Consider the following 26,467-nt stretch of genomic DNA (forward strand, 5'->3'; position numbering starts at 1 on the left):
AGGAAGGAAGGAAGGAAGGAAGGAAGGAAGGAAGGAAGGAAAAGCATGCTTTGAATTCAGAAAATCTCATTCACTCCCTTCTTTTGGACATTTCTACCAAACTTTTAGAATCTGTAACAGGTGATTCCAAGATTTCTCTTGCATCCAGGATTTAGGTATTGTTATCACATGTTCCAACATTGAAATAATAGATGACATAATGTAAACATACTCCCACCACAAGGTAGTGCCAACTTCCAAAAAAATTCATACATTCATTGCTTGGAAATGTGAAGTATTTCCATGTAATAATTGGAAGGCTGAAAATAAGCATTTAGGTGAATGTATAGAACAGCATTTACAAAAACTGTTTATATTTGTTTATGGCATTTTCCATTAAACTGAAGTTCCATTCACAAATTACTTCAATATCAGCAGCTTAAAAACATTCAGGGTCCCTTGTACTTTCAGAGTAAGCAAAGTTTTGCAAGCAATCTGGAATCTGTTACAGTGTTCTTTTGTCCTGACATTCTTATTACATGTTGTTTCAGGAACTCCACAGTTTTTAAGTAAAACTGAAGTGAAAATCTTGCCTTCAGTACACAATACGAATAGTCCTGTAACACTGCATTTGTCTTTATTGGAAAAAACAAACAAAGAAACAAAAAAAAACTCAACCCTTTGCTATTTGTTTTAATTTTATGAATAATGTCTAAATTAAATCTCTTGCAAGTTGAAATTTTTCTACAGTACAGAACATATCTGTTAACCAATTTTATTTCTTTCCTTTTTCGTTTCTCTTCTCATTTTAAGTATTCTGTTTATTACAGGGGTTTATAAATTCAAGAAAGTCCTTTCCAACCATTTATTCCATGCTTAGTGAGAATGGAAGCCCAATAGATTGTATTTGTACTTTTGAATAAATGTAATTCTTGCCTCATCTGTATTCTGTCTTTAATGCAAATGTTGTTGACTTCACCAATTTTTGGTTTCTCAAACATAGCTTTTCCAAAATACAAGAGGTTTGTTACTGATGAATATTTCATTATTCCACTAATTTAGCAAGATCTGAATTTGTTCATCACCACATGTTCCAAAATTATCCTCTTCTACCTGCACTTCTAACATATTAACTCTACTTGCTAAGATAGCTCTTTCTATTTTGCAGGCTGTTAACATTTTTAGATCAACCGTGTCCATCATGTCTTAGGACATCTGGTTCATGTCAGGAACGTTATTTCTAATATATTTTTAATAAATAAAATATGTGCTAAATTTGCAAAATATGTGATATATGACAATTTAACTGGTTTATCAACATAGATTTTTAGTATACTTGCAGATTAATTCATCTGATTTTAGACAGTTTTACAGTAAATTACAGAGGAGTGGTGGATGACACATCTTCAAGGAACCTGTACAGAAAATAGATACGATTCTTTCCAGTAGTTAACTTGGCACCTGATATTGCAAATTATTCTATGAAGACATCAGAGTAGATTTTCCATGTCAGTTTATTTATAGCATCAGACCTCACTTTTTTTATGTTCCCAAAATGCTAAGTGATAGTTCATTCTCAATTACATTGCTCTGCCGTATAAAAAATCCACAGTACGTACATAAATATTTTGCTGAGTGCAATATCTCTCTTTGATTTCTCAATAGCTCCTACCATCAACCAAAAATTTTAAGCTCTCAGTATGTGAATAATCCGAGAATGTGATAGTTCTAAGAAAAGCACAGATGTGAAATTCTGAATAATGCACCTAAATGCTTCAGAGGGGCACAATTTAAGACCCATTACTATTGACTAGATTCAACAACATCCCACTACAGAATACTGACTTGCATCTTTAGGAGTTATAGATGCCTCAGTGAAAGATTACACACATTCCTGAAAACCTGAACCACTGGGGAGAGTTGAGGATTCATAAAGCAAAGAAACAGAACTCAGTCTTAAAGCTGTGTTGCAACCTAAAGGAGCTGCTGAGGTGCAGACATGTGCAAAAGACGCAGGATTTGATATTGTAATTTTACCTCTTTAGACAGTGCTGGGGATGATAACATAGGATAGTCATCTGAACAAATGCAAGGATGGAAACAACCGTCTGGATATAAATTTTACAGAAAAGAGCTCCAGAATCTACTGTGAATTTTAATCTAAAACTGTGTGAAGTGCTGTGCTGTATTTGCAAAATACAAATATGTTACCGTAAGGGATAACAAGAGTAGGCAGTAATTCTTATGTTCTGTTAAGTGTTAGGAAGGTCTTAACAGGTCCTAACAGAAGTCTTGTGTCCTATTTTAGTTAGGAGATTTAGTTTCTAGTGGTAAGGATAGCTAAGCATTACCTAGGGAGGTGAGAGACTCTCCAGTGATGGAAGTCTTTAAAAACAGGTTAGATAAACCTGGATCAAAAATGTATATAGCTGATCCTGCCCTGGAGCAGTGGATGAACTGGATGACTGCCTAGTATCTTTCCAGCCCTATTTTGTATGGATGTCATGAATTTTAGAATTATGTGAATAAAACATACAGTTCTGGTAGGATATTGTAATATAGCAGAAAATACAGAAAAACAGGAAACTTGATGTTGAAAAACTCATGTTTTAGTAAGACATTTAAAAGAACCTACGTTACTTTTCCCAAGAGAAGTTGAAAAGTATCTTGATTATTGCACTGAAGATGAAAAGTACTTGTAAAGAAAATGTTAGTTCTGAAACCATTCTTAGATAAGTAGAGAAATACAACAACAACAACGAAAGGATCACTAATTAGAAGCTGGACAAGTTCACACTGGAAATAATGCCAAACTGTTAATAAGATGCCAACCACTGAGGCAAACTAGCAAAAACCCACACGAGGGTTATAAGCAGAAACCTTTCTGAAAGATGTGGGAAAGATATGATGCATAAGTAAAGAAATGCATACATTTTGGTATGATGGATTTCAGATTTGATTATCCAATGTTATCTTTTCAGTTTAAGTGCTACTCAATCAGTAAAACCGTTTTCCTTCTCTGAAATTCTTTGTTGCGTTTAAGTTTCAATTTTCTTTTATTTTCTTTTATTTTTCTTTACAGTCTTTTATGACTGTAGTGATACCAACCACTTCAAATGCTAGTTTTCTTCTAGGAATAGACAAAAAATAATAGAAATATATAGTACAATCTGATAAGCTCTACATAGGTTGCTCTGAAAGTAATGCCTCGTATTTATTTCCATGGAAATGACAACAGATACAAAGAGCACAATAACTATTTGAAAAAATAAATTCTCATCTCTAAAACACTATTTTTCATCATACTCACCAACATTAGCAATACATTTTCACCTGCGATGTGTGCCAAATTCATAAAAATTTTCACCGGTGAAGGCAACCCACTGTTTCACTGAAATGCACATCCCATCACCCCATTGTTCTTGTATCTACTGTTTCGTCTCCATAAATGTTCAGTAAGCATTCATGAATGTCAATGGGAGCCATTTTTTTTCTGCTTGGAGGAATCCAGTGACACACCTTTGCTTCATATGCACTTCCATATCAGATGCCATTTTGTCAGAGTGCCCCTCTGCTGCTATCTGTCACACAAAAAACAAAATGTAATGGAACTCTGGTGGGAAGGTTCAGTCTCTACCACCATACCATCGCCATCTGCCTCTAACAATGTGGGCCTCCTATTTTAATAGGAGGCATTACTTTTGAAGCAGCCCTGGTATATTTTGTAATGATAGATTATGTCAATTGTAATTCTTAGAACATAAAAGAACTGTTTGCAGGTTATTGAATAAATCCTCCTGTTTTGGGGAAAAAAAAAAAGGAAAATAAAAGAGACCATACACTTGCAAGGAAATGAAGGACTTCAACCTGCCTGGAACTTTCCAATATTTAACAGATTATATTTTCTCTTTCATTTTCTTTTGTCTCAGCATGGGTCCCATTATAGGGAAGATGAAATTGGGCCCAGAGGGAAAAAATAAATAAGTAAAATCCACCATAATTGGCATTGGTTTCACTGGCACTGGAAGTTTGCAGGTTTTTTTCAGGATCAGGTCCTTACATTTTATGTTCATCTTCCTGGCTATATCTCTGTAAGTCTAATTAGTCTGTAAGTTGAAAATGACAGCAGGGGAACTATCCTTTACTTTAAAAAAAAAAAAAAATAGAAAAAAAAAAGAAAGAAAGAAAGAAAAAAAGAAAGAAAGAAAACCGGATTGCATCTGTTTTGTTTCTCAGACTAGCAGAGCTCTGTGCTTAACAGGAATAAAAATAAATGATGAATTTCCTGCCTTCAGGAAAAAAAAAAAAAGTTGGTGTTCCAGTGTATCACAAATGAGATGTCTTCACTTGCCTTGAAGATAATAGAAATTTTTAGCAACAGAAACTCTAGTGGGATGGTATAGCTAATTCCTGTTATATTTTCAAGTGCTATTGTCATGAGCTATATTCATATGCAGTTTTCTCATCTTTTGCATTTTAGGCATACTCTGCATTTTGCTTTGCCATTTGTCTGTATGGGCACAATTGAAAGCACATTCTCTCAAATCAGATATTCTCCTGTAGCATACAGTGAGAAATGATTTTTAAATGTAACTTTGTCACAAAAAGCTCATGAATATATTCATAAAGTCAATATTCCCATACACTCTCTGACCTTCAAAAATTTTCTGAAGACTCTAGATTAAGAATTCAATGAACACTTATAGAAAGAATGTAATTGCTATTCCAGCCTTCCTAGTTAATACAAGAGAAGTAGAAACAATGGACAGCGGAGGAACAACCCTTATGAACTGAAAGAAGACACATACATACGTTCTACGCTAACAGAAGATAGATGATTTGAATGTGTATGAAAGATAATGATACTTGCTACTATTCCATGCAGAAAATAGATATCCTTTTTTAAAAAAAATCCCAAAAACAACAAAAAAAAGGCTTGAGGCTGGATCTCAAGGAATAACAAGGAGATACTTCTTGCCTTTGCAGTTTTTGACAAATAAAGGTCAGTATCTATCTATTCTGAGAAACCCATTACTAGCTCCACTGATTAATAATTTCAGGTCTAAACCCTAAATAATCTGCACAGAGTAGGTCTTTCTTTATTATGTGTTATTTTTGGTTCCAATGATATTTTCAGTTTCTATAGCTCTATAGAAAACTTTGCTCCATAAATTTGCAATTGAAGATCCTCTACAGTGATATTCATTAAAAAGCATGTCAAGCTGAAGCCCGATGAAAATTCTGTACACGTATTTGACTCAGAAGACTTCCTCCTTAGTGGGAAGCGATTGCTACTTCCTGCTGCTAGTTTAGAAGCAACGTTACCACTGTAAACCAATATTATTTTAATTTTTCTACTTTCTTCACACAGAAGAGGATCACAAGACTACTCTTGATGTTTCAGAATATAAGATGTAATGTGATGTATTGACTCCAGGACTATTTATCCTACAATTTGTAGTAGCACATTTGCTTTTTTCTATACGTATGAGGCAACCACTTGTATGAAGTGTTAACAAATACATACATTCAGTGTTTCGTGTTAATTAATAGTAAAAATATTAACAGAAAGTTACATAAACTGCAGGAGGGTATGCACAGCAGCCAAGACAGAGCCAGTAACATCTCCTTATTAAAAATGTGTTGAGTATACTAGTTTGCTTTTAACCTAAATACAAACCTTCTACACCAGTGTAAGCAATGAGCAAGCTCTCGGTGACACTGCGGTGGCACAGCCAGCTGAGCACAGGCATGCCAGCAATGCGGCCACCGCAGGCGAGTGTTCAGGTAGCCCGGATCGCCAGGCCAGAACAATGCGAGCCCCAGGGGCTGCCAGCAGTGATATGCAGGAAGAAGACCGGTGAGACAAAGGACTCAAACGGAACCTGGGCGGGGCAGGAGAGGATCCGGAGCTTAAAAGTAAAGCCTAAACTGGGGGAGTGGAGAAGCGGAGCAGGAAGGCCTTTGCGGTTCTTTCTTTGCCTGTGCTTCAGCAGCGACGGGGAGCGCAAAGGTCGGTGCTCGTGGTGCTGGTGTTCAGCCGAGGGTGAGAACTGATCGCCAACAGTAAGTGTCGTCGGAGTGGACGGATTCAATAAGGTTTGACTTGAAGTCTAAAACTGACCTTTGTCAATATCAACACTCAGATCTCAGAATTTCTTTAACTGATATATATGTATACGTGTATGTAATTTGTTTGCAGCAACATTTGAAGAGTTAACGCTACCACGGTTTCTTTCCCAAATGCAGCACAAGATGTGGGGATTCGTTAACGTTTTGAGGATGTGCGAATAGAACTCTAAGCGATGATGTTACAGATTTTGCGATGTTTTTCGTAAATGCTGCGTTTGTTTATTTGAGTATGCTCTGTCCATGGAAGCTGTTTCTCTCTCTTTTCCTTTCCATTTGTAGTTTTTCTATCAGAGTTAAGAGATCTTCTAGGAAAATTTTGTGTGCAGATTGCCATATACAACAATCCCTCAGCTTTACCTGCTGTAGAGAAAAACCTGCAATAGGGGGCACTGAATGTTCAGCTGCGCTGAGTTTCAGGACAAAAAAACGCTAGAATTTTTCTAGCTTAAGTAACACTTGACTGTTTTACCTGGACTGGGGGGGGGGGGGAGAAGGAATGTTTGTTATCAAGGCCTGGATTTGATTCTCTCTTACTGAGGTGAAATCTCTAATGAAGTGAGAAAGAAAAGCTTTGTCCAGGCAGCTGCTGAACAGAGAGGAGCCGGGGCCTGAGTAGGTTGACTAGGCTTAGAAATGGATTTTGCGTTCTAGCTGCAGACTCAGCTATCACCACTCCTCATCAGACCCTCAAGTATTAAGTGCTTCATCCTATTTGGAGGAAGTAATCTCGGTCTTCAGATAAGCCTGCCTCATCGATTTTCCTGCTGGTTGGCAGAATGCTGCAGGCTGACGAGGAGCAAGCTGCTCATCCTACCCGGGTGGAAGCGAGGAGCTCCTGCCCTCCTGTGTCCGAGGGAACTGCGGTGCGTGCTTCAGCAGCTGGGCTGGGACGTCAAGATCGGGTTGACCCACTGCTTAAAATCGAACTTTTTTTTTTTTTTTTTTTTTTGGTTTGGCTTTGGCTTTGGCTTTGGATTATTTCAGATCTGCTTTCCCAAAGTGCATGGGGAGAGGGAGAACTGGAGAGGCAATGCAGCAACATGCTGCAACGAGAGAAAATTCTTGAAATATCCTGGACTCAGAGTTCGCAGTGGATTTATAATTAGCTCTTCGTATTCTTTTGAAACGCCTGTCATGATCTTATATTTTCTATCTGGGACACAGAACAGGTCCTTCTAAGAGAGAATCGTAGCAAAATTGAAAACGTGATGAAAGTGTTAAGCAACCGAGCAGTTTGTAGAATTATTCCTTGGTGTGGTAACATGCAGGGCTGCTCAGCGCCTCCTGCATTCCCCTTACAGCCACCCTATGGCGCTTAGTATCTGAACTGTGTTTCCAGTCGTAGGAACTCTGCTTCAGCCGTAACCTGGAGGGGGACATAGCAGCTCTCACTGGCACTGCGAACCTCTCCCGAAGCGGCAGGCGATGCGCCCAGCTCCCCGCCAGGCACTGTAGTCATCAGCCTTCCTGTGTCAAACACGGGATGACCGTAAAGCAGCAGAGAACTACAGTTTAAGCAAGAATGTTATTTAATCAACGTATTTATCTTGCAGCGGTCTTGAACAAAGAAGGGAGCTAAGCAACTTGCACCCAAAGCCCGGGGGCTGTAACGACTGAATGGCGCCTGGGGTGGGGGCCTCACAGCCTGATGTTCCAAGGACGATGTCGTTTCAGTAAAGCCGGGAGAGCAACGTAGTCTCTGAATCGAATATTGCTCCCAGTCCCCCCTAATTAACACAAGCCCTGTTAAATTGCCTTTAGGCACGCATGACTCAATCCCACCTGGTCAAGAGCATAAATCTGGCCCTCTGCCACTGCTTTGTTGACAGGAGATAGCTCCACCCAGGCCAGTAGAGTTGACTCATCTTCCTACCCCATTAGCAGGAACACCAGTTTCCATAAGATATCGCCCTCACCTGGCGGCCCCAGCTCTTAACACATGGAGAGGAGATTCAGAGCAGTCTCTTCAGTCACGCTGCCCCCGGGTTGAGGAGCTGGAGCTCCTCGTGGAGGAGGTTGCTCGAGCCCAGCTAGAGAGAGTCCCATGCTCTCTCACTGGGCCGCATCCCTATGCACCCCGTCTTGGCCCCCTCTTCCCAGATTGCAGCCAGAGTCTGGGAATCCGGGCTCTCATCTACATAATAGATTGCACTGATCTCTGCTTGTTTTAAAAGATGTAGTTTTAAAGCTATGGTACTTAAAATTTACTGTAAGTCAAATTATTACAAGGACATATAGTGTATGTAAGTTAACACAGTTTAGAAAAAGACAATAAATAAATGGTAAAATCAGATTGAAAGGCCCTCCTTATTAATTATTTTGAAACTTGCAAGTTCTTCTGTTTCCGTTCTGCCAGTTCATCTTTGCATTCTTCTTTCCACTACAGAACTCTCATGCATTTATCTTAAGATTGCTCTTGGAGTAGTTTACTTAGCCTGTTTTCCTTTTAAAGACTGAGACAGCATAGAGCTGTATTTCTAAATACAGCTTGCAGTTGGTAATAGAGGAGTCTATAGATAGTGCAGGTGACAGCATTTACTGTCTGACACTTCTTATGTATCTTCTAAAGTTGAGCTCCTAAGAACTACCATTCTGGCTGAGACCAAGATCCACCATCTCACTTTCTGTGACAATTTGGTATGAGTAGATTTCTAGCTGTTACAGAGGGAAAAGCACTTTTTGCAAGCACAAATTATAAATAACAGGGAAAAATACACCTTTTAAATATTATTGCAATTTACATTTATGTTTCCTCTATCCTGACGTATGTAAACAGCATTGCACCTCTCAGGGTTCATGAAAGGGGTGTCCCAACACCTTAAACTTGGATTATCAGTGGTGAGATAATAAAATTATATTTTTTATTTTGCTTATGTATTGTCCTTTTCTATCAGTATGTAATTAGATTCCATTTGAAAGCTTCTGTCTGAAATAATCAGGGCTAAATTTTAATTTTAAAAAGTGAAAATATATTTTTGGAATTCCATAGATAATTGCTTTTAGAAATGCTCTGAATATTGAATGAGTTTTAACGACTGTATGTTTTACAGCTTTTTACATGAGAAGTCATGCAATGTGACTTTTAAATGGTGCTTTGTAAAGTGCAGAAATGTTAATTATCGCATTCATTATGTTTAGATTGCATCCGAAGAAGCCAGAAATTCTAGATAACCAATTTTTATTGAAATCTTATGATCTCTGTTTCAGAGCCTTGTATGGAAGCGTTCTTGTTATTTCTGACTTTTTTTGATCTTGTGGAAAATAAGAGTAAGATCTCATGTAAATATTTATTTATTTATTTATTTATTTATTGTGATCCAGTCAGGTGACATTTCTCAGTTGTATGTATGCTTTCTTGCCCTGGCCATTCCACCCATATTTTTTCATGTTTCTGCAGACTCTTAAGTTGTGAAAGTAGATTTGATTAGCTTTCACCAGATATAAATTACTAAGGCTTAGGAATTTTTTGCACAAATTTGATGTAGGGGAGAAAAAGACTGCCTACAAGACACAGACAATTGTTTAGAACTAGATGCCATTACTGGAATGTCACTTATTTTATGATTTAATATAGTATGAAGGGTGCTCCAAAAGTAATGTATTTTATTATGTTGGCTCCACCTCATCAGAGGTGGATGTTGGTAGTGTGGCACTAGAGGTTGAACCTTCCTGATAGTATTCCATTACGTGTTGTTGCTGGGTGATAGATGGCAGTGGAAGGGCAATCTGGTAAAATGGTGTCTGACATGGAAATGCATGTGAAGCATGTGTGTGGTTGAATTTCTCAGTGTGGAAAAAAATGGCACCCATTGATGTTCACTGACTCTTGCTTAATGTTTATGGAGATCAGATGGTGGATATGAGCACAGTGAGGTGGAGGGTGCATCTCAACAATGATGCTGTCATAGCAGCTGTGAAACAATGGGTCACCTCTGCTGCTCAAGATTTTTGTGAACTTTGCATTTAGGCTCCTGTATATTGCTAGTGAGAATGTATAGCTGATGATGGTGACTGTGTTAACAGTAGTGTTTTGTAGCTGAGAATTTGCTTTATCAAATAGAGTTACTGTGCTCTTTATGTCTTTGTACTTTCTATGGAAACAAATCAGAGGCATTATTTTTGGAGCAATGTATGTGTCATGAGGAACAGACAGGATTAGCTCTGAAATTTGTGAAGAGACTGACATAAACTTGTAAATCTTGTGGGTTGGTAAGACAAAGTCATTAATTCATGAGGAAAGTAGGATCCATGTCAGTGGAGTAGTTCATCATTCTTTGCTGGCACGGCAAAATGTCAAGATTCTTGGTGCCAGCGGGTTTTTCATACCTTGCGCTTTCCTTTTTTCTCAGACTAGGAAAATTTTTAGCTGCCACAGCTTAAGCTGTGAAGATTCATTGTCTGACTTTGAATGGGCGTGTAACGTACTGGTCACCTACAGTAATCTACTTTTCACCAGAAATGGTCGAGAGGTGTGTAGTAACACTGGAAGATGGGGGAGATAATGGCAGAGTCAAAATAGCTGTCCTCCAAGAGATAAGTATCAGCATGGAGAAGCAGTACTAGCTGTTCGGAAAATTATACTGCTTGGAGGCTAAGGGTACCTTTGAGCCTTATAGATGATTGGAATTATAAGATGAAATTGGAGACACAGAATAGGAGCAAATTATGAGCATGAATATCTTGTAACAGTTCCTTCGTATCTTGCTGTAAGAGCTGGGTCTGGGAAAGTCGTCCAGGTAGCTGCAAATAAGCAACTGATCTGACTTAACATTTCCATCTAGGTAGAAGGAAACTGGAGCTGTTATGCCTTTGTGACTCCCATCTTCCTATGATAACAATTTGTCTATAGTCTTTAAAGATTTGCCGTCTTAGCTTTTCCCAAAGTGCAATCATCTTTTCATGTGGACAGCTTAGAGCTTTAGAGTCTGAAAATTCAATGAGCCGTGGATGTATCAGGATCCCATGTTATACAAAGTAAAGTAGGGCAACTTAATACCTACAAGAGGACCTCTTTTGTGCCAGATGGGAACTTGGAGGTTCTGAGCATGCCATGAATTATGCTGAAATGTGGAAAAAGTCCCATGGAAAAATAGAAAGGCTTGAGGTTCTTGCATAAAGCCACAAAGTAGGAAATTAGGTAATTAAAATCTACCAAGTGTACTTTGATGAAAATTTAAATATAATGTGACTTATTCTACTTCTTCCACTGAAGAAACAAATGATTAAAAAATAGAAATGAAGCTCTTTTTTTCCCCTAAAATTTCCAAGATAGATAACTAACCCATCATCTGTGGATTTATTTATGTCATATTACACTGTTTGTGACTATTCGTGCATTTAGTTCAATGTCATTCTAAAAGGATTGTTTTCTCCTTTATACAAGCAGAATTTGAAGGCACAAAAAGCAAAGGACACTTTAAAAAGTAACTTCCACTGGAACTTTGAAGTATTTGGAAATAAAATCTCAATATGTTTCGCCCAAGAGTACATGTGGATGAAGGTGACAGAGAAGGGAAGGAATGGCTGAGAAACCTTTACATAGACTCTCTAAGACTATTTAGCATTACTATTGAACTGGAATCAAAATCTAAAAACTGAATTCAAATTTGATTCAGCAGACTGAGAAAAGACATATTTTCTAGTGTTGATTCAGTTGAAGAAATGCTACATAGAATCAAGCAGTATGTATTCCTTGTGTTGGGATGAAACAATGTTCTGCCTGTTCTGACTTCTTCTGATTTGAAGGTCTTACTTCTACAGTGATGTGTTTGATTCATTTCCAGGTTACAGAACATTTCAAGATTGAAGAGTGACTTGTGTGAAAGATGGTAGATCCTGTGAAATTACGTGAGTCTTCTAGCTTTCAACTTAACTGGCCACAGCCTGAAGAACCATCCCAGAAAGAGGAAGAAGAAAGTAAAGAATCAAAGATCAAATACTATCTGCTAAAAGTTGTTACAGAAGACCACCTTAAGGAGCTAGGTAATAAGCACATAAGATGTGGCAGTATGTAGATTTTTATACAGGAGAACAGGGAAAAAAATGTTGAGGATTGGCCAGAAATCCTTCAGGTGCAGGATTTAGCAATAATATGGCCTCGTCAGTTGTCTCATCTTTAACATTTCTGAGTCTGGCAGTTCTAATAACCTTGGTTCAGGTGTTCATACCAGAAAATCCACTTCACATCTGGCACCTTACTAAAAAAGAACATGAAAATAGAAATTATGGAGACAGATTTCCATCTTCGTCTTTAAAGCAAGAGGCTTTTGATTTAAACAAGGATAAAAGATTAATCTGCATTAATGCATTAATCTGGGGATTTGCATACATAACTGGGTAAAATCCACTTCCTTGTGTTTGTCCTAAGGCATTACCAAGCAAGATTGTCAAGACTTTTCAAGGAACAGACGTGATGGTTGTAAGTCACATTATTTTTATAGAATAGAATATGGAAAGCTGTCTGGTTTGCTACATATCTCAGATATATAGGTATACTAAGTAATCCATGTGCTGAATTTTTAATTATTATTTGAAACAGAGCATGTTTATTTGAGTTCAATTCAACCTTCTAAGCCTCTCAATTGCAAGAGGTCAAATTAATGGTTACAATGTCCTCTTGTGTCTTTTAAAGATTGGTAAGATTGCTGTTTTTTCTTTTACAATAGAAAATAGCATCAGTGCCTTTGAAAACATCATGCACAATGGATTTCTTTTGTAATTTTACCCCTTTTGTAATATTGAACACAATGAAACTTGTGGTCTTACTTGTACAGCTTGGATTCAGTTTAGGATTTTATATACGTAAGTATATTTAAATTTTTTCCACTGCAATTGTAAATTCTGAAAGCTGAGGGTAAATGATTCACTATCACTAAAGTGTTAAAACTTACTTTTTTATTACATTTTATTTATTTCATATTTTTATACTACTCTGCTTAGAATTCTTAGCTACAAATTGCAGGTGGCAAGGAGTAATATCTGCTATTTGTAGACAGTAGCAAAGTGGCTTTTTTGTTCTGTTTTGTTTTTTTAATCTTCAGTGGCTGATAAACTTGGTAAAGAAGGGGAGAATCGTGAACAGGAGGGAATGGTACATGCAGAAAAGCGCAAGGTGTCATCAGGAAGTCAAAGAGAAAACATCTTCCAGAACAATGACCTAGGTTGTCAGAAGGATGAAAAGTCTCGAAATGCCAGTTTGCAAACAGCCTTTGAGGAGAAACAGATAGCGGTATCCAAGAAGAGATGCTGTAATGTGGGAAACTTCCAAGACAATGTAATCTCAGCGAGACCTTCACCAGGACAGAGTTCTTATGAGTGCACTGTGTGTAAGAGATGTTTCAGCCGCAGCTCAAGCCTCTTCAATCATCTGTGTACCCAGACTGCAAAAACACTTCACAAATGCACACAGTGTAAGAGGGTCTTCAACTTCAACTCAGCTTTAATTCAGCACCAAAAGATGCACCAGAGGCAGAAAATATTATTAGAGTGTTCAGATTGTGGTGATCATTTTACTTGCAGATCTAGCCTCATTATCCATCAAAAGACTCACAAAAGAGAGAAGAGGCCCTATATGTGCTCACAGTGTAATCAGTGTTTCTACCGTGCTTCTGAGCTGATAACTCATGCTCACATGTGAATGTGATCCTTTGAGTCTCATTAAGCTGGAGCTACATGAATAAGAAAGAAGCACCAACCTGTCTACTTTTTTTTTTTTTCACCTGATCTAACATAAAGTTGTGTGCAGGTATTGTCTAAGATTGGCAAAGCAAAGAAATAGGTAAAATCATAAATATCCCCAGCTGGAAGAGACGCACAAGATCTTTGAGTCCAACTCCTGGCTTCACACAGGACTACCCAAAATTCAAATCATATTTCTGAGAGCACTGTTTAAATGCTTCTTGAATTCTGGTAAGTCATCTCTAATACAAAGAGTGTGGCTGGAAGATCAGCTAATTGCTAAGAGAGGCCAGTGGCTGAAGAATGAATGAATTTCTAACATGTAAGTTTCTGTTAAGATGGAAACAGGAGTTTGAATTTATTTTAAAGATGGTATTTGAGAGAGAAATAAAACACGTTACTGACAAAGATGAGAACTAGGTACTTATATTGGTACAGTAAATGAATTCAGCTGCAGGATGACCGTGTGCTAATTACTTTATCTATGCCTTTATGACTTGTTTTAAATGTTAACTTACCTTAAGTTTCTCATTGTAGAATGTGAACTAATGTGCCTGGATATTGAAGTTGCTGCAGACAGATGTGTTGAGTAATTTAAAGAGCAATGTTCTGAAAGCCTAGATGTCTCTTTCATTGGCTTTTAAAAGGAAAATATTCTAAAACTGCGCTTTAGAAGTTTTTCACCTTCTAATGGATTTTGGATTGTGAACTTGCAAAGGCATTTCTGAACATTAGCCTTGTGTAATCATCCAGGGTTTCTGAAGGCATCAGCATCTGATCAAACATCAAAACAAACCATTTTTTCCCTCCCAGTGCTTACAGATCTCTGTAAGTCCTTGGCATCAGCAGAGCATCTTTGATGCTGGTGTTAGGAGTCATCTTCTAGAAATCTTTAATTTCCAGCTTGCCTAATATCTAGAGGAGAAAGGAATCACATAAGAATTGGACTTAAAGACAGACATGTCAGACCAGTGTCTCTACTGTCATGGAAATCATCGGGATACTCAAACCAAAAATAAAAAGAGGACTTTTATTATGCAGTTACACATCTAATGTAAAATTTGGCAGTTACTAATAATTGAAATGACTGTTGCGTTCTCTCTGTCCCCTCTCAACTGCCACCAAGTAGTCTCTGCTAAAGCTGGACCCCATCTTATGGGCCCACAGATATCAGAGTGTTGATGTATGTGACAGTTCCTTCCCTAAAAAAGTTTCATCAGTGTTCACTGAGACAAAAAGATTGAGAGAGACTATGAGGCAACGAAGCAGGCTGGAGAAGCAGCTATTATTATAGCCTGCTTTCTTGATGCAAGTTCACCTTGCTTAAGGGCTGTGTTAACTTTGCTGTGGACATAATTAGCAGTAATAATGCCAGAAGACTATTTTTATATATTAATAAATGTAAAATATATTGAAGTTGTACTTGTCTTTACCGCCTTTCACAGAACCTGCCATCCAAAGTGTCTGGCAAAAGTTTTCAGAATCAGAAAATCTTGATATTTTAAAAATATTTCTAAGGTATCATGGGTATCTCAGATATCTATTACAGAATCACAGAAGAGGTGGAAGGAACCTCTAAAGCTAATTGAGTCCAACCCCCATATAATGTTATCTCTGATCCAACAGTCACTTTATGCACATTTTTAGAAGCCTGAGTTCACTTAATCTTCTAGCTGATGTGTTGTGTTCTGATCAAGATTATTGGCAGAGATTGACAGTACATGCAAAAAAAAAAAAAAATTTCTTGCTCCTTTAAATGAACGTTATTTGTTAGAATAATAAATATGAATTATGTGAAAAATTTTTACTATGAGATGAAGCTTCAGCTGTGTGCTTTGACAACTGACTACTTCTGTTTTTGTTTTTTTTTTAAACTTCTTTACAGTGAATAGAATCTTGATGTTTTGGGACTTTAATCTTTATTAGAGTGACTACATAAGTCTGTATATTGTATTTGGACAATACATAAGCATCATTAACTTGAAACTCATTAAAGGCTAAGTATTACAACCCTTGTTTGTGATGGATTGATGATACTTGACAGTTGTATCGGTGAGCAAAAGCATATGCTCTTATACATGAGCACCTACCAACATCTGTATTTCTCAGCCAAGCATGAACTTTTGATACCAATGACAATGACTGCACTCTGCATACTGCAACTGTTAAATTGCACATTGGATATCAGTTTTCTGTCTTACTTTAATGAGTTTTGGATCAAACAATAAATTTAAACATTTAATGAGAGTGACCCCTTAAGAAATAATTACAAGTTGGGGTGGGTGTCAGAAGGATAGAGCAAGGCTGTAAAAGGGGGCAATGGATACAAACTGGAAGAAAAAGTTTCATCAGAACATAAGAAAATGCTTTGAGATTGACAGAGCACTGGGACAGGCTACCTATTGAGGTTGTGGAGTTTCCTCCTCTGGACACATTCAAAACCCTGAGCACTTCCCTGTGCAGCCTACTTTAGGGAAAATGCTTTAGCATGATCTCCCAAAATCCTCTCTAACTCTTATGATTGTGTGATTCTGTGGTTTAGTGCCTATCTGTCTCCATGTCCCTAATTTTTGTAACAGATCCCAATAAGGTGCATTTTATTGTTTCTTTTCCACTCTGAAATCCTTCCTTAGTTTTCCCACATCTCCCTCATGCTTAACTGACATTTCAGATATGAAATTTTACATCAGATAACAACATTGTTGGAGTAGATAAATGCAGGTCTTTGTGGCTGTTCTAGAACATTGGTAGTTAAACAGCTAGTATTTGTGGTCTTTCTTTTTGTTCTTGAAACAATTAACTTTGATTTTTGAGTGATCTGTTAAGCTTAACTTGCAGCACAGAGATGAAGAGAAGTCCTGGTTGATTTGGACCAGTAGATAAAGCATCTGGAAGAGTGATAAATCTGAAAAGTCTAAATGCCTATATCCAGACCCTCAAAGGGGTGAAAATTTTAGCATATTGCTATAGAACTAGTATATTCTCCTGGAACTAGATACATTCCAGATCTGGAAGCAGGAATAATACATATGTTCCTATTGTCTGGAGAACGTGAGCAGTTTCTTGTACTCTGAACAATAGAAAATGCATGTGCAACAGTTATTTAATTAATAATTTAATTAGTTCTTATATATACTGCTGACAATTTATCAATTAACTTAGACTATGTGGAGAGTTTGAGGAGTGCTCAAGTATTTCTTTAGAAAGAGCAATTAGGATAATAAGTTTCCTTTTGATAGTAAATGGTAAACGTTGGAAAATATCAGTTTTAAACTAATATCTAATAAACCAGCTATTTATTTGATAGATTTCCGTACAAATTCATTTGGTATTCAAGTACTAAACTTATCTCACTTCAGAGTCATGATTTTTATAAATTTAAGCAATGGTGCATGGGGGAAAAAAGGGAGGCTTCACTCATTGTACATCAATCTGCTCATATATAGCAGAAGGTTAACCTTTATTTCTTCCCATCTCAACTGGATGACCTGCTAACTGAGGTGTCAACAGGTTTTGGGTTTTTTTTTGAGGAAATCGCTGGAGTGTCTGAACTCATATTGTTAGTGTGGGTGATCTTATCTATATTTGGTCACTGAGATAATTTTTTTGTTCGAAAAGAAAAGAGCCAAAATGTTCATTTCTATCATCCAGATAATTTTCTAGTTATTTGCCTTCTAATAACATGGTGTCAGTTTCTGGGGTAAGGTCGTAAATGTGATTCAGTCCTCAAGATTAGGCTCTTAAAACCTGAAAACAAACTCTGCAGGAGAGAAAAATTAATTTCAGACTAGAAATTAACTAAAGATGATGCTATTAACAATGGAGCTACTGTTACCAAAAATGGCTTTTCTTCATGTGCTTGTAGAAAGTGCAAAGTGCAACCACGCTTTACGATAGACTCTTTTAGGGCTGCTACTCCAGAATGGTGGATGACAAATGCATGTTGTTCTGGACATTTCTGAGTGCAGTTAGAGACAGTAAAGAGACATTTTTTTAGGAGTGCCACACTCCTTCTCCCCTATGGTCCCAAGAAGGTGTCTCCTAGCAGTCAAGTTATTACACCCAATGTGTTCCTCCAAAATGTTTGTTTCTGAGCTTCGTTATTCTAGTAGCGCCCAGTAGGGCAACACACCTCTCCTAGCAGGCTTTTTCTTTTGTTACTGTAATTATCTTTACATGCCACAGAATGCATGTGTGGAGTACAATGTCTCTCAGGATGGAGGATTAAAAATATGGAAAAGGACACAATTCTAAATTTTGGAAGAATTTGGAGAATGTTCAGTGCCTGAAGCTGAAGAGTACTTTATAAATAGGCAAGAACAAACTGAATACTCACTAATACAGTCAAGCAAACATCAGTTTTTACTGTATGTACAGAAGGTATTTCTGATGTTTTCAGATACTAGTGTTTATGTTTTAGCAACTTCTGCTAAATGTAATTTTTGGTTTCTTTTGAGTTTATTTGAATTCCTTTTCTTATAGTCTTACCAAGAGAATAAAAAGTCTGTTTCATGGAAGAGTATTGATTTCATCAGGTTTAGGTTTCTTTTAATCAATGCAAGTTTTTGACAGAAACAAATAAAAGCAATGTTTTGTGAGCCTTGCCTGGTGTTCAAATTTATTTTGAAATACAGGGGAAAAAGATAAAAAATGCAAAAGGGCGTGACTCTTGCAGTCTTCAGGCGTTAAAAATTGTACTACTTTCTTCCTTTAAAAGTATTTCATCTGATTTGTTAAGTCTTCTTTCACAACTGTTAGAGAGTTACTACTTCCACATGTGTACATTGTAATAATTTGTTCTTCCAAATGAGCTTATTCCAGAAAAAGAATCTGTGAGGAATTCTTGCTCAGTGAGCCTTATTTCTTGAATTTCTTCCTTCCATATAAAAATGCAGTTATCGCTTTTGATTATTCCTAGATAATAAAAGACAAAATGCTTAATTTATTAAATTAAGTAGCTTTAACTCGTACTGCCTTTTGGTGTACAAGCTTATCTCCTGTTAACATTAAGGCAAATTTTGCTTCAAATACTGTGAGTAAATATCCCTCTTTCCTGTATTATTGACTAGATGCTAAACTACATAAACTACATTTTGAATTTCTTATATTTTATTTAATCTTATGGGACACCAATGGTGTGATTTTGAATGTCAGTATGAGTAATGTATATCCTGTGCATCAGATCTGAGATGTATGTGGCTCTGGATAGGTCACAGAAGGGCCTATCTAAAATTTTCTACCACCTTTCTAAGTGAAAGACTTTAGAAAGAAGAAAGGGAATACTAACTGCCAGTATGTTCATGTTTTGTGGCTAATTTATTTTAAATGACTTCTGAGAAGTCTATTGAGAGATAAAAAATGATGTTACTGAATAGATGAAAATTTATTAGTGTAGACAGTATTTATTTACACAAATGTAAGAAGTTAAGACATAAGAAGATTGAAGTCAGAAGAAATACTAATAATAAACTGACAATGAGGCCTGGAGGGTTTCGTCTCACTTTGAGTTTTGTTACAGTGAATTTCATGAGTCTTCTTCAGTGGCTTGGGTTGGAAGGGACCTCAAGGATCATCAAGTTCCCACCACTCCGCCACGAGCAGGGTTGCCAGCTGCTAGATGAAGTAGTAAATTAGATTGTCCAGCGTCCCATCCAGCCTGGACTTAAACACCTCCAGGAATGGGGCAACTGAAAACCATTTTCTGTTTCTGATCTCTTTATGTTGATTGTGTTTTTTTTGTCATAATTCTTGATTCTGTCCAGTTATTCAGAAACTGTTCAATGTTCAAACACATTTTTTAATGGACACTTGCACAACATTTTAACCTTCTTGACTTTCCTTATAGCATTTATCATGAGTAACCTACATGATTTTTTTTCCAGTTGCTGTGGGACTGATTATAGCAGAAATGCGAGGAAAGTCAGGGCTTGAAGCAGTGATTGAGCACCTGGTGGAAGGCAGGGCCAACCCAGGAGAGCTCAGGTGCATGCAATGCACCTGTGTGACCAGAAGGGGTGGAGCGAGGATCCGCCCCTTCCTAGACTTCATTTAAGGGTTGGTAGGGGAGGAAAGGCTTTATGGCTGGAGATCTTTGTGTACCTGAGGCCTTCTGAGGGTACGAATTTTCTTTCCTTTATTTCTCTCCCTATGGTGGTTACGTTTGAGCAAATCCTTGCTTATTGTAACCTGGGACCTTGCTGCTCTGCTGTTAATGCTGTGCTTTCATTGCATTACGCTGATACGACGGGTTACTACATTCTTTTAATTGCACTCTTTCTGTTACTTCTTTCTTTCATTGAATGGAAACAGTACAAAAAGTCTGTTTGTACTATTTATGACAAATACTCTCTGCTCGCCAGTCAAAATAACAAGTTAAGACAGAATACTGTCTAATTTCCATTAATAAACTAATCTTCAATATTCATTGTTTAGCTAGTACAATAAAATTTTAATGAAAGTAGCTTTATAATGGGTGTGGCAACAGTGCAATGGAGGTCGCTATACCTGCATGGCTTGTGTAGTCAAAATTCATCTGAGCTATCCAGGTGCTAACCATTATCTGTGACAGCACAGGGCTTTGCAAGGACTAAATTATTGCCCCTCTTTAAAGTAAATAATATAAATATAATTCATAAATTTCTGATCTGTCCTCTAGTCAAAATAATATAGTGCCACTTGACATTGGAGGCTTTAGAAACTGGCAGGGAAAAAAGCTAACTTAATTGAGTAGTGGCAGCTGTGCAGAGACCAAAGAAATCAAATGGTGCAATTCTGGTATGTTTTGGATTTTTTTGAGTGTAAGGTTTTGCTTTACATAAGCCATGTAAGTGTGTACAGTGTGTGTGTTACATATCTTTACTCAGAGTATAAAGTATTCCCCCTAATATGGAGACTGGAGGTACTCAACACGTTACATAAATCTGGATATTCTTACACACGTACTCCAGGAGTTTAGTGTTACTCTGCAGCAATATGGATTGAATTTAGTTGTCAGTTTATTCATAAATTAATGTGTATTCCCACGCTATGGTGTTGTTTTCTGTAGTTCTCTGAAATTCTGTTGAAAAACAGAATTGTTGAAAAACAAAGTACATTTCCTATGCATTAATCATTAGCAATATGATTCTTAAAATTTATTTCTAGTAAGTAATACATACTGTGTTCTTTGTTTATGGATGAATCCTAGAGCAGCCTGAACTTGAAAATAATTCATGAGAAATTAATAAGCACTCATAATGAATAAACTTAGGGACAGTTTAATGACTATTCATGAACAGTTCATGCACAACAAATCCAAATGTTTATCAAAGATGTTCATAAACCTAGTGCACAAGCAGCTTTAATGAACTGATAAAGAACATTAATGAACATTCATTACGAATTTCCCTTTGCTGAGAATGGCATCCTCAGAGGAGATCTAACATGTTAAATTCCCTTCCTTTTGAAGAAATTAAGCATGGTTTAAAAAAAAAAATAAAAAATCACAGTACTCAGGATAGAGGTGAAATCCAAATTTATACTTTGTCATGATTCTGCAGTCTTTGTGTAAAGGATCTCTGAAGGCTGTTTTGTGAGAAGTGTGTTAGATATAGTCAGATTCAGAATAACCAACTCTTACTTGCTTTGAAGTTGGTATCTTGACTGGATTTTATGATTGTCTATTTTCTACAGAATACAGAGCAGAAATACAGGGCTGCATTTGAAAAGCCCACGAGAAGGAGAAATTTGAAACTTAATCAGAAGAATAAAATTAGAAAAAAAAAAATATAGGTGTGAGAAAGAGAAGTAATGTTTAGTACCTCACAAATAGGGGAAGATTATTTCTAGAACAGTATTTGGATACCAGCGGTTATCATCAAGAAGTTCAAAATGACACTGCATATTCATGGCCAACAGATCCATAAAAAGAGCTTATTAAACTGAGTATGTAGCAATGTACACTGTAACACTGTGGCTGCTAGAGAGAATGAGGAGAAACTGTAGAGGTCAGACTCTGACATTGTCTTTAAATAGAGTGTTCTGAGGCAGGAGAAAGGACACTGATTGAAACCAGTAAAGCTTTTCTTATGTTCTTGAAGATGCTGTCAGTAAATGAAGAGGCTGGTATTGGGGAAGTTAGCGAATGATATTTAAATTAGTCTCTGATGCTCACCATGTTCTTTATGGCTGACATACTGATTGTTTTCATGCCCTATGTAGTGCTGAATGGAGAACTTACATTGACATGCATCTTTTAGAAATGCTTGTTTTATTTCAGATTTGAAAATGTTTTGGTAATAGACCAAAGGAGACAAGACAAAAGCATAAGACATCTCTGTTTGGTATCTGAAGAACTCCTAACCTGTTTTCTTCCCAGAAAATTCTGTTCTTTAAATTCTTTCTTAAATATTAGTGGAAGAAGTTGTATCCTTTCTCACAAAAACTGAATGAAAAGTAGAACAGCAGCAAATTAAATAATGGGTTCAGGAAATCAGCTTAACACTTTCTCATTGATGACTTTGGTTATGAGTATATCTTAAATTTAAAAAATCCTTGTGGTTAGGTGCTATATATTATTCATATTGATTAATTTCACTGTTGGAAAGTGACTACATAAGTGTTTTATTTAAATTGAATTTGTAATCCAAAGTAGAAAGCGTGTGAAGTATTTATTATTTAGCATGGTTCATTTTCATCTGTGATACAGTAAGGAACCAACTAATCTCTGTTCATATTTATAAAATACAATTATGAGTTCCATGTTATTTCTAGTAACTGACTAAAGCTTCACTAGCACAGTGAAGCTGTGGTGAAGGCATAGATGAAAGAATGTGTAGCTATATACTAGTTCTTTTTCACAGCATGTTAAAATGATATAGGCAGCATATTAATCATGGTTTCACTGCAAAAACATTGGAGGTCAGCTGAATAAAATTGCATTTATCTGCAGAGGAACTGGAGGAACAAAACATTATACCTTCAATGGGGATATGCTTTTTTTTTAATCTCCAATTCATACTTACTGGAATAAGATGAAAGCTGTGCTAATCGTTGCACTGAATTTGCTTTGTGTACAGAATAACAAAGTTGCTTCTCGTTTTGCTACTATGAAGAATGCAATAGAAACTCATAACTTGTTATGTTCAAGATCCTGTTACAAGTGGAAAGGGGACACATACATAAAGCACAAATTTAGTATAATTGAATTCTTAAAAGTCTCTAATAAAATAATCATTACTAGTCCATATTTAATTGTTATTAAAAAAAAAATAGGGAAGAATGGAAATGGAAAGAAAATTTTTGTAGTATTAATCCTTTTAAAACTCTTATACATACATACATTTGGTACTATGTACCCCTTGTCTTGGTGGTATGGGCATTGCACCAGTACTGCTTTTCTGAGTCCTACGGTCAGTGATATCAGTAAGTGTAAGGGGAGTATGTTCAATAGTGCGTCCTTTGTTGGGAGAAATGTGTTGATAGCTTTTTCCTTATGCTATTATCCATGTGTAGTCATTTTTGTGTGTACGGTCTCTTATTCTTTTTTCTGTTATTCCTAAGCCTTTTTTGTTTTGCACTGTTTTTTTTTTAACTGCCCACTCTGCCCTCCCCTCTTGGAGTCTCCTTGTTAACTCTGTCTGCTCCATCTCTCATCACCCCATGCTTCTAGTCCACATCATATGCAGAGTTTCTATTTCTGAAGACCTCTACCAGGCCTGTATTTCTGCCTACTGCATTACCACCTTGCAATCATAAATAAATAATTCTACACAGAATAACAATTTGTTGCTACTATCTGTATGAAATTCTTGGTTGTAACATAAGAAGTTAAGCAGACAGAAGTACATATAGGAACCTGATCATTAAAAGATAAATCTGGTAGAACTAAACAAGCAAAAGCAAAGCTGCAGGCAGGTCAAGACAAGATGAGAGCGCAAATCTGACAAGTCTCCGTTCTTACATGTTCAGTAACCTGTGGACTGTACCTATCAGTGGCAGTGCTGTGTTTATGTGCTATAGGAATACAACCTTAGCAGGTAGTTTCTGTTCTCTTTCTGAGAAATAGGACTTTAATTTTGGAAAACTGATCAAAAGTAGGTTCACTGAAGTTGTTATGGTTAGTACTCTGTTTAACCATGTTAACTAATCTTGATTTTTTTTTTCCTTTGTTTTTTTTTTTTCTTCATTACTTTTCCACTGCATCATTATACACCTGCTGGATTAAATAGAAATGCAAATGTTTTCTTTACACGGAATAACCTTTAAAACATGATAATTTTAAAATAGGGATGTGTGTTAAATTTAAGAAACCAGCTATCTATTTGTTTATTCCACTCAATTCTTCAATATTCTAAATATTGTAACTGACTTGCTGTGCAGTCACCAGATTCTGGCCTGCAAGATTTGTCTGCCTCTTGGTATGATAAAATTTTGTCCAGAAGCATTTTTGCTATAGAGCTCTCTGTTAGGGAGAGTGGTAGCACTCTAACTTCAGGATGTCTCTCATACTAGCATTCAGTTCATTATCTAGTCCTGATTAATATTCTTTGGTGAGGGAGGTTCCTATCATGAAGTTCAGTGGTATTCCTGAAAAATACTGACTTCCATAGCCATTGAAAAGTAATCTCAGCTGAAATGTGATTTATGGTGCACTTCGGTTCTCTTGAAAGTGGTGAGAACTTTCAAAGGACACATGGATGACTTAATGTGTGACATGCCTATGATGCATTTGAGGTCATAAGACTGGCTTCATCAAAGACAGTGAGTCCTTCCAATAACTTCATGGGATCATAGAATAATTCACAGTAGGGCTATAGTCAGAACAAGGTCAGCTATGAGCTCAGACTAGCTAACTTAAGGCTTAATCCAATTGCAAACTAAAAGCCACCAATGCTGAAAGCTGAACAACCTTGGGCAGCCTGCTCAAGTGCTTGACTATCATCATGCTGAAAAAGATTTTCCTTGTATGCATTTACAACCTCTCTTGCTTTGATTAATGTCCACTGTCTCTCAATCTTAGCCTGCAGCTTTGCAAGGTGTCTGTCTTCGTGATAACCTCCTTCGAAGTATATGAACTTTGCTATTAAGTGGTTTTAAACATTTGTCCACCTATGTTAGAAGAACATAATATTAAAGTGATTTCAATATAGCATTTCATAGCATAGACACGGATCAGGTGATACATTTTTCTTCTTTTCAAAATGCAAATCTTTTTTCTTTGGTAGGTATGCTATTTGTTTACATGAAGTTTTACCCTGAATAGATGATTCTTACTTTTGTCAACCTAAACTGAAATCCATTGTTCATTTTTATCATACAAGACTCTCAGAAGACGGTCATCTCAGGAATGCCACCATCTTGGGAAATAAGCTTTCTAAGCAACGTATATTCAAAATATGGAGAGTTCAGGTTAATAACGTAATAACTGTTCATTCCTAATTTAATCTAAGATATCCTGAATATATACCACAAAGTGTTGCCTGCATACAGATGTAACACTGTTTTTCTTTTTGGCACTGTGCCTGCAATATAATATGTCAATAATATTTTTTTTCCCTGAACTGTAGAGCAAATCTGAGGTAGACAGGCATTTAAAAACAGATTTGATTTGCTGTATTTTGCAAGCTCTCTCAGGCAAAGCGATAAACCATAGCAGCTTGAAGTAATACGATGAGAGCACTCTATCACTGCATATGTTAACTCTCACTATCATACTGCCCTTAAAAAGTGTTCATGAGAAATAAAAAAGGCTATCAGTTTGATACAGTCTACTAATAGCAGAAATGCTGAATCATGGCCCCAAATAAGCCTTGTGCATAAAAGCATTACGTGCTCAACCAAATAATTGTTTATTACCTGGAAACTTCCACTCTACAGATTGCTATTTTTCCCATTGATGTCCTTATGAAACATTTAAAAGGTGCTCTGGATTTTTGTTACCAGCATTATTCTTGCACTATTTTCAGAGCTAAAATGCTGCTATTTTTTTTTCCTTAAAAAGAAAATTTAAAGTAGTCCTCAGTGAGCTTTCCTTTTTCACCCATCTGTGTGGGAAGCACAAGACTCTGGTTATATTTTTATGAGTAGCTTTGATAACAAGAAGTGCGTACTTCAAGAAAAACAAAAAAAAAAATAATTTCATGAAATAAGAGGAAAACAATATCCATGTTACAGCATCCAGTCCTCCAAGGCTAGGCTGCCAACACTGAACTTTAATATATACAAATTAAAGGCATAGAGGCAGAAATAAAAAGACACAATTAACTATGTAGAAATCTTGCAATTCATTCCCTGAATACACAAAACTTTGTGGAGCCCAAGATTCATATTTCAGCATAACTAATGCTAATTATATTAAAACACAGGAAACAACAAAGAGGGCTAAAGTCTGCCTGTTTGGTAAGGGAATTAGAAATGAAGAACACCTTATAGTCAAGTCCTGTTGGAAAGGTCCATAGACTTGACAATTTATTGAAATTTATATATATATATATTTTTTTTTCAGATCTCAAAAATATGCAGTATAATATTAGAATGGTAAAAGCCCTATACAATTCTCAGCATAGAAGTAAATATATTAAGTAATGAATTAAAGTGATAAATTTGAAATGGCTTTTATCAGGGCTGGCAGCAATAAATAGCAAAGAGAACCTTTTGTTTGAGATATGGTAAAGCTACAGAAATGCAACAGACCCACAGA

General features: G+C 36.6%; 1 protein-coding gene and 1 long non-coding RNA gene across 4 annotated transcripts in view; both read left to right on the forward strand.

The window, feature by feature from the left end:
- Positions 1-5,892: 5,892 nt before the first annotated feature.
- LOC104910800 (zinc finger protein 586-like) lies at positions 5,893-13,820 on the forward strand. Of its 3 annotated transcripts, none has more exons than XM_019614913.1 (4): positions 5,893-6,078; positions 11,895-12,093; positions 12,479-12,529; positions 13,152-13,820. In XM_019614913.1, the coding sequence occupies exons 2-4, from the start codon at positions 11,937-11,939 to the stop codon at positions 13,745-13,747; spliced, it is 804 nt and encodes a 267-aa protein (XP_019470458.1). In that variant the 5' UTR covers positions 5,893-6,078; positions 11,895-11,936; the 3' UTR covers positions 13,748-13,820. The 3 variants fall into 3 exon arrangements, with proteins under 3 accessions (XP_019470458.1, XP_019470457.1, XP_010708617.1); XM_019614912.1 differs by having other exon boundaries at positions 5,896-6,045; XM_010710315.2 differs by lacking the exon at positions 12,479-12,529 and having other exon boundaries at positions 5,897-6,045.
- A 6,052-nt stretch (positions 13,821-19,872) lies between these two features.
- Positions 19,873-26,467, forward strand: part of LOC109367568 — an 18,918-nt gene continuing 12,323 nt past the window's right edge. The window contains exon 1 of the long non-coding RNA XR_002114764.1: positions 19,873-19,903. This is a non-coding gene — a long non-coding RNA (uncharacterized LOC109367568). The remainder of the gene's footprint in view (positions 19,904-26,467) is intronic.

The sequence above is a fragment of the Meleagris gallopavo genome, chromosome 4 (genome assembly GCF_000146605.3).
Source record: "Meleagris gallopavo isolate NT-WF06-2002-E0010 breed Aviagen turkey brand Nicholas breeding stock chromosome 4, Turkey_5.1, whole genome shotgun sequence".
NCBI classification, from domain to species: Eukaryota; Metazoa; Chordata; class Aves; order Galliformes; family Phasianidae; genus Meleagris; species Meleagris gallopavo.